The following is an 8,639-nucleotide window of genomic DNA, read 5'->3' on the forward strand; positions in this document are numbered from 1 at the left end:
TCTCTCGCAGCCTAGCTCTATGGTTTCCGTTGTGTTTTCCCCGGAATAGGCAGAGCTTCCGCTTCCGGTGGGGCCGTCCCTAGCGGCGGAGATGGCGGCGACTGCGGCTGAGGCTGCGGCCTCGGGCTCTGGAGAACCCCGGGAAGAGGCTGAAGCCCCCGGCCCCGCCTGGGATGAGTCCCAACTGCGCAGTTATACCTTCCCGACCCGGCCTATCCCGCGTCTGAGTCAGAGCGACCCCCGGGCGGAGGAGCTCATCGAGAATGAGGTAGGGGGCGGGGCCGCGTCGAAGAGGGGGTGGGGGTGGGGGATGGGGGAAGGGACCAGATTGGGAGGAGAGGTCAAAGGCGAGTGGTGATGGAAGGGAGGGGTTGTGGACTAGGCCGTGGTGTGGACTAGGGCCTAAGGGGAGATGGAGAGGGAAGCGAGGAAAAATGGGACTTGCGAGGTTCGTGCTGGTTAACAGGAGAAGTAATTTTGAAGTTGGGAAGTATTGGAATCTTGGGACAAGAACCCATTAGTTCCTTGGGACGACTTCATTTGTTTTTTCCACTTAGGAGCCTGTGGTGCTGACCGACACAAATCTTGTGTATCCTGCTCTAAAATGGGACCTTGAATACCTGCAAGAAAATATTGGCAATGGAGACTTCTCTGTGTATAGTGCCAGCACCCACAAGTTTTTGTACTATGATGAGAAGAAGATGGCTAATTTCCAGAACTTTAAGCCGAGGTCCAATAGGGAAGAAATGAAATTCCATGAGTTTGTTGAGAAACTGCAGGATATACAGGAGCGAGGAGGTGAAGAGAGGTAAATTCCCAGGTCGTGGTTTTCCGTTGGATCTAGGGCATCTATTTTCCTTTCCTTATCTGAGGATGAGTTTTCTAGCTTGAGGGATGATGGAATGACTAGACTTGAACTGTGATTCTCAAGTTTGTTGTCTTCATAAAGTGAGAGTCACACTTGCCTAGCAGAGTCAGGTAGGTGAATGAAGTGAGTGAAGTTGTTTGGGTGAAAGCTGTGATGAAGCTGAAGGCATATGCCTTATTCAGAGTGCGAAGTCATTACTTGACTCTTGTTTCCATTTTGGAGTGCAGCCCCAGGGTTGCCAGATAGTCTGATTTTTTTCAAGAGAAACCAGAAATCAGCATTTTTATTTAAAATCTTTTTAAATGTGGACAGCTAATTCATATTTTTTAAAATGCTGCAAGAGGCCAATTTAAAATATGTGTTAGTAGATTTCCTAAGATTATGGGTTTGCAGCCTTTGTCCTAAAATATTTGAATGGGGGCAGTGCAGGCTAAAAAGTTGTATAGGTGAGGCGGGGGAGAATATTGATGTGTTGCATTGAATTGATGATAGCAAACACAAGATATACACACACATGGGAGTGACTCTTTCTACCTTAGGTAGAGAGCCTCTTAGGTAGGTTCCAGACAACTTTCAGTCCCACAGAATAACGTTGCCTCTGGGGAATTGCTGTCATTGAGTACTTGACGGTGAATGACTATCTCCGTCTCACATTTGGTGCCCAACCCTGGGCTTTTCTTCACTCTCCAGCCTCAGTTCTCTTCTTGACTCTGTTAGTAGTATGTGGCAGAGTGAAAGGATTTGAAACATACTTTTAAATTTTTTTTTTTGGCTTTTGACTCTTAGCTATTGTCATAATGATGGAACTTTGACCGGAAGAGTTTCCAGAATCTGAACTATGGTTGATTTGTTCTTTATGTCTTATAGAGACTGGTTCAGTTGAATCATCTCATGCATGATGTCCTCAGATTTACCACAGTGCATGCGCGTGTGCGCACACACATACACCCAATGTTGAGAAGAGAGATTGATTTAAATGATGCTTGTGGAGTGTAAAGCTATTGATTGAACATATGCATGGAATGAGCGTGAGATAAGACACATGAGTCCTCTGGTTCCTCAGTCACTTTAAGTTTCTTGCTTCCTGTAGTGAGAGCATTTTGCCTAAGTCTGAACTATGGGTGTAGTCTGTACTTTATGGGTGATTTAAGGAAAATTTTTTACTATTTGCAAGATTTGCCCTATCAGCTGACTTTAGCACCAACCAACTCTATTGTATAATTGTACAGCTTGTTATGATTCTAGGGTGAAGGGTGTGAGGATCCTCTTTGAGCTCTTTTGAGGATTTACTGTTAAGGTTTCACAGGAATTGCTTAGATTCCTGTTTGGGGAGTGTTCCTGACTCTTTCAGAGTTACTTGAGAAATATTTGTATGAACATGTGTACATCATAATCTCTGGGGAACATTCCAAGGTTGCATTGGAGTCTTGAGGTTTCCATGTCCCCAAACAGGTAGCTGTTTCCAATTTATCAAGATTTTTAATTAATGTTGCCTTAAACATTGTGATTCCAGGCACTGGGATACCTTTGAGCTTTTGAAGTAATGCTCTCAGGACCATTACTTCTTTTTCTTCACGTTTGCCCCCTAAATAATGTTTCTTTCGGGACTTGATCGAGTGTGTTTGGCTTTTCATATCTATTAAGTAACTTCTTACCTTCCTCAGGCATGTTAGGGGCCCTCGGTCTGTGGAAAGCTTAGTGAGGTATTTTTCTTCAGCTATAGATGGCTGCTACAGATAGGTGTCTGAATCAGTTAAAATAAACTAGGCTTCAGTCCAGGGCTCAGCGACTTGAAGCAACAAAGGTTTATTTTTCACTCATGCTACATGTCCATCTCAGGTCACCTGGATACTCTACCTACATCATCTTTTGCACTTTGGGACACAGATTGCTCCATCAGTTGCCATTGGAAGCTTTGCAATTGCTGTGGCAGAGGGAAAGTGATGTGGTAGTGTGTACTGGTTCTTAAAATTACAGTTTGGAAGTAGTACCAGTCACTTCTGTGGACATCTCATTGGCCAAAGCAAGTTATATAAGCAAGCCTTGCTTCAAGGAGGTGAGGAAGAATCTCTCTCACAGGGAGGGAACTAGTTCTTGGTGAACAATAATACGAGCTGCCGAAATGGCCATCAAGGGCCAAAGGGGATGTCTCGCTCCCCGAGAGTTTCTGGAACAAGGCTGAGTCATCATTCTAGGGTCTGTGGGTAGGCTTCGAAGAAATCTATGAAATTATATTAAAGTTCAATGTGTGCATTTTTATGGGGATCCTTTCCTGGATTCTTTTTTTTTCTTGGATTCTTAAAGGAGTCATACTGTGACCCAGAAAAAGTTAAGAATCACTTCTCTAAAATATAAAATTTGGTGTTGAACAGAGCTCAGAGAAGGATAGGTAAGGATTCAGTTCTGTGAGAGTCCCATGACTGCAGCTGTTCTTTGTGGGAGATGTTGGTATGGGCTTGGGTTTGGATTTCCAGGTATGAGAGGCCATGCCAGGGACAGTGTGTACATGCACTAATGGGATTTTCTTCTTGGGGAACATAGGTTGTATCTGCAGCAAACACTCAATGACACTGTGGGCAGGAAGATTGTCATGGACTTCTTGGGTTTTAACTGGAACTGGATTAATAAGCAACAGGGAAAGCGTGGCTGGGGGCAGCTGACCTCTAACCTGCTGCTTATTGGCATGGAAGGTAAGAAATCTTTCAGAAAGCAGCATGGCTTGGGGTCTTATGAAGTGATTTCTAAACCTTTCCCCACCACTTGTTCGCTCCATGACTTTCAACAAGTCACGTAACTTTCTTAAGTCTCAGTCTCCTCATTTGTAAAATGAACACAGTAATATCTTATAATTAACTATGAAGATTAAATGAGATAACGTACGTTATGTCAGGTACTCTAAAAAGAAAGTTCCCTATTCCCTTCCTCAGTTGCTGTGTGAGTATATATATTTAGATATTAGGGATCTCTAAAATTCTGCTGTTTTCTATTGGATCTGTCTATATTCAGAAGACTTTTATCCCAGTAGAAGAGGGAAACGTTTTTCCAATGTAAATTGAACCTTATCTTTTGAACAGATAATACATTAATGGGGTTAAATTCAAAAGGTGTAAATAGGTATGTAGTGATAAATCTCTCTTCCATTTCTATTTCTCAGCCTCTCAGTATCCTTCCCTCCCTGGAGGCACCATATGTTATTAGTTGCTTGTGTATCCTGCTAGTGGATTTTACATGTACATAAGCAAATACATTAATACTTTTTTTTTTTAAATAAAAAGAGGAACCTTTAAACTCCAATCAGGAGAAAGAGAGCTACTTACCAGCCAGGGTCATTGTCTTATTCGTTTTTTTTTTTTTAATTTTTTTTCTTTTTTATTCTTATTTTTATTTCTGTCACTTGCTCAGTGCCAGGCCCATAGTAGGTACTTAGTAAATGATGAATAAATTGGGTTGAACAAGGAAGGAGAGTAATTACTCATTGTCATTCACCACTAGGCTCTGAAGTCTCTTCTTCCCCTTTGATTGTCCTTTCTTCAGATTTGGGTCCTTTGCTGCCAGTGTTAATAAAAGTTTCCAGCAGTGCAACTTATGAATTGACCCTTAACCTGATCCTTTGAAACCAACTCTTGGTTGACCTGCCAGGAGCAAGTTCTTGTTTACTTGACTGAATTTTTATGTTGCCTTCCTATCCTGTGGTGTAGAGAGCAGGGAAACAGATCCCTCAGGTAGAGATGAAAGAGCAAGTCTCCTCTGAGGGTGCATATGGATCTCTGCACTTAGGAAAGCAGCTGTCTTGGCTCACCCAGGCAGACCTGGGGAATGTTTTCTAAACTCCATTCCCTACAGAGGTCCCTTGATCTCTCAAGGATTGTGCAAAGGATAAACATCAGATGCAGCCCCACTTACAAAGAGTAGATGGAGCATACATACGCTAGGGCAGAACTAATTCAGGATGGCATTTTAAATAATTTGCCTTATTCAAAGTATACAACTCTCTTCAGGAATCTGATATGCTTCCCTCAATGAGAATCAGCAGCTCCAGTGTTGATCTAAAGAAGTTTTGCAATCCCACAGGTGTGATGAAGTGGGAGCAGAGGTTGAGAATCTTTGAGCTCCAAAAGAGCTACCCAAAGCAAGTACATATTCGTACAACTTAAAATGACTGATTAACTCCATCAAAGAAGATCATGCATGCATTGCTGATACCAGTCAGTTCAGTTGTTCTAACTCTCGTTTTTTTGCTGCCCTCGAATTCGTGCCATAGTCAAGAAGAGTACAAGTACAGGTTCCCCTCAGCTGTCTAAAAGCAGAGCATTCCTGTGAAACCTTGTATCAGCCGAGATGATGTAAAACAAAGAAGCAATTACTTTAGGACACATCTTGCTAATGGATGCACAAAGTAAATCGCGATAAAGCACAGATGCTCACAGACACAGTTCAGAGCTATGGTGGCTTGATACTGAGATGCTGGCTTGATGCCGAGATTCTGAGTGTAGTTTCCAGGGGAGGAGATTGGCAGTGCCACTCTCACTGCTTGTGCTTGCTGCCTCTGTGATGACTCGCTGCAAAACAAACACTGAATGATATTTTTGCTTTTTTTTTTTTTCATAAAAATGAAAATCCTCTTTGGATTTCTTTCGGTTAGCAAAAACAGGTACAAATGTAGGTCTTTTGTAAAAGCAAAATGATGTAAAGCTAACTTTTGAAAAGTGGGGTGTACCTGTGCAGAGTATATTTTGCCGTACTTGTATCACTTTGATGTGCAGTTGCTTCCAATAAGGGCAGCAGTCATCATTTAAGAAAGTCTACTTTGTTAATTGATGGTGAACTCTTAGCCAGTGATGTTTGCTACTAGACTTATCACCCATTAAAAGTGTAGCACCTAATTGGCTGAGAGTTGTAATTACAGTCTCCCTGATCTTGCCTGAAATTTTGATTTGGAACCCTTTGCTGAGAGGGCAGGCTGGGTTTCTCTCCAGCACTGGGGCCTGTGTTCCATCCTATGCAGTAGAGTTACTCCTCTGAATAAGAAAATGTCTGTCTTCCTACAGGAAATGTGACACCTGCTCACTATGATGAGCAACAGAACTTCTTTGCTCAGATAAAAGGCTACAAGCGATGCATTTTGTTCCCTCCGGATCAGTTTGAGTGCCTCTACCCATATCCTGTTCATCATCCATGTGACAGACAGAGCCAGGTGAGCTCATGTGGTCTGAGGAGGGTGTAGAACTCCTTTGAGATCCAAGGCTGCCATGTCTTTCCCCTTCTCTGTGGAGGTATGCCAGGTTTGGACAAACTCAGAGGACAATTTCACAATGTAGTTTATATATTCCAGGTCCCTGTGGTGGTCCCCAGATATTTAGGGCAGACCCCATCACTGATGCTGGTGGACTCTGGTTATTCTGTTTGAATTATAAGTTCATGGAACAAAATGTATATGTCTCCATTGGATTTAATAATTGTTTACTTTTGTCACGGATGCTACTTCTTTTTGATAAAAAAAAAGGGTGAATAGAATTGAGATATGTCACTTAATGTCTCTTCTGGATCTCAGTGAGGTGTGTGGTTGACTTTGTGGCCAACCAGAGAGCGCCTCTCCTTTCTTGAGAAAACCGCTTAGCTACCTCGTGTAGAAATCTTTGTTGGTTAGAATATGTATTTGGGGAAAAATTTCTGAAGGTTTGGGTGAAGGATGAGTCCTAATTCCTCAGATCTGCAGGCCATGAGTAGGTTTTCTGACCTTTAAACTGTGATGATTGGCTTCTGACCTCAGGAACACTGAGGCCTAGTATTCTTTATCATTTAACATTCAACAATGCCCATCTTCTTAGGTCATTCTCTGAGAGAGTTTGTGTATGTTTAATGTGTGTTGTGTCTTCTGCTGGATATAAATTCTAAAGACTTTTTTAAGGCATCTTTCTTGACTACCAAAGTTACTGATAAAAATTTGGTGATTGACTGATTTTTTTTTTTTCTCTTGAACCTCTCAGGTGGACTTTGACAATCCTGACTACGAGAGGTTCCCCAATTTCCAGAACGTGGTTGGTTACGAAACAGTGGTTGGCCCTGGTGATGTTCTTTACATCCCAATGTACTGGTGAGGATGGGGCTAGGACTGGGGGCTTTTAGGGAGCGTTCTTTGCCATTCCCTGGAAAGCCTTATCCATGTCTCTTCTTTTGAGTTGTGGCAGGATTGGACTTACGTGATATACAGGAAGGTTGGCATATCCAGATGATGAGCATACTGAACATGGGGGAAATGGCAATACTGTTTCTAGACAAGATGACAGTTCCTCAAGTCCAAAGAGATCCCAGAGGCTTGAGGCTAGAGAAACTGTTCTTGACTCTTGGGTATTTGAAGGGTGAACACCACTGCCTCTAGCCTCAGGGTGTGTTTGATAGGATGAGTGTGAAGATACTGTCTTCATTATATCCCTTAGCAGGACTCTATGTAGTTTCAGAGGATCCCTCCTTCTGAGAAGTATTGGTGGCAAACAGGAGCCTGTTTATTTTCTTGCAGGTGGCATCACATAGAGTCATTACTAAATGGGGGGATTACCGTCACTGTGAACTTCTGGTATAAGGTGAATATGGTTTTTTTTCCTAGATGGGAGTGGGGTGAGGTAGGTGTAATAAATTATTTAGGGGCAGGGTGGGGAGGTTGGCTATCTCTGGAAGTGATTCCTAGATCTTTGGGGGAGCTGGAGAGGGTGGGGTTGAACTGGGTTTCTTAAGGGAGGATGGTGCGAAGAACAGTGGGTGACACTGAAGCCTGCTAAAGACATTTCCTGAGCTGCTGCTTCCTTTGCAGGGGGCCCCCACCCCTAAGAGAATTGAATATCCTCTCAAAGCCCATCAGAAAGTGGCCATAATGAGAAACATTGAGAAGATGCTTGGAGAGGCCTTGGGGAACCCACAAGAGGTATGTGGCTGCCCCAAGGTGGCACTCCTGTGACTCAGTGGGCAGAGTGACCAGGGAAAGTCAGGATTGGTGTCACAGTCTCTGTAGCTCTTCTGTTTCAGTATCTGTTGTCCTGTTTCTTCATAGAGGTTATGGGTATGTTCAGAAAATCCTTGTTTTCTGATGAGAGCTGGGCTTGACTGGCGGATCAATTATAATCTGTTCCATGCTAGTAGTAATGTTCCGCATGGGGCTTGTGTGCCAGCTGGGGACCCCCGAGGGGATTCTTTTGGAATGGGAAGCGAGCGGTAAAGCATCTACTCACACGCTCCCAGCCGTGCCAAGACTGCTCTAGGTAATGTTGAGACCTGCTTCCCATGCAGGTGTGCCAGTGGCCCGTTGGGTAAATGGGGGAGGTTTGTATTTGCAATGTTCTTACCTCTGTCCTGTGGATAGCCTCAGCATTCAGAGCACCTGTGGGCTTGGGAGATCGCACCAGCCCCAATTACAAATGATGTTTTCAGGATATAGAATCACTTAAGATTCTTAAGTCACATTTACAAAACATGCACGTAAACACTCGGGGTGTCTGGGATTATTAGCTCCTCTGACCTTCTGTCTGTCAGTTTGGTTCTGCTTACAAATGTAGGGTATTGTGAGAGGGAAGGTAATACAAGATGGACCCAGAGGAGAGGGCCATGCTCCAGGATACTGGGTTGACCGCTAGGAAGAGAGTTGGTTAGAGGGTTTACAAGATTGAATGGAAGCCTTGTCCTTGCCCTTGGCTGGACATCGATGTCTCCAGACACATCTCATCTGGCTCCGGGGCTAGGGGACAGGCAGTTCTGACTGGCTCCTCATGTCTTTTCACAG

The 8,639-nt window shown here is 43.5% G+C and overlaps 1 protein-coding gene across 1 annotated transcript in view; it reads left to right on the forward strand.

Annotated features, from left to right (window-relative positions):
- Positions 1-52: 52 nt before the first annotated feature.
- Positions 53-8,639, forward strand: part of HIF1AN (hypoxia inducible factor 1 subunit alpha inhibitor) — a 44,242-nt gene continuing 35,655 nt past the window's right edge. Inside the window, exons 1-7 of the mRNA XM_004268458.4 lie at positions 53-268; positions 558-808; positions 3,410-3,558; positions 5,917-6,062; positions 6,856-6,962; positions 7,386-7,449; positions 7,677-7,787. Of these exons, the coding sequence (XP_004268506.1) occupies positions 92-268; positions 558-808; positions 3,410-3,558; positions 5,917-6,062; positions 6,856-6,962; positions 7,386-7,449; positions 7,677-7,787 (1,005 nt within the window). The 5' untranslated portion in view covers positions 53-91. The remainder of the gene's footprint in view (positions 269-557; positions 809-3,409; positions 3,559-5,916; positions 6,063-6,855; positions 6,963-7,385; positions 7,450-7,676; positions 7,788-8,639) is intronic.

Source organism: Orcinus orca, chromosome 14, assembly GCF_937001465.1.
Source record: "Orcinus orca chromosome 14, mOrcOrc1.1, whole genome shotgun sequence".
Classification (NCBI taxonomy): domain Eukaryota; kingdom Metazoa; phylum Chordata; class Mammalia; order Artiodactyla; family Delphinidae; genus Orcinus; species Orcinus orca.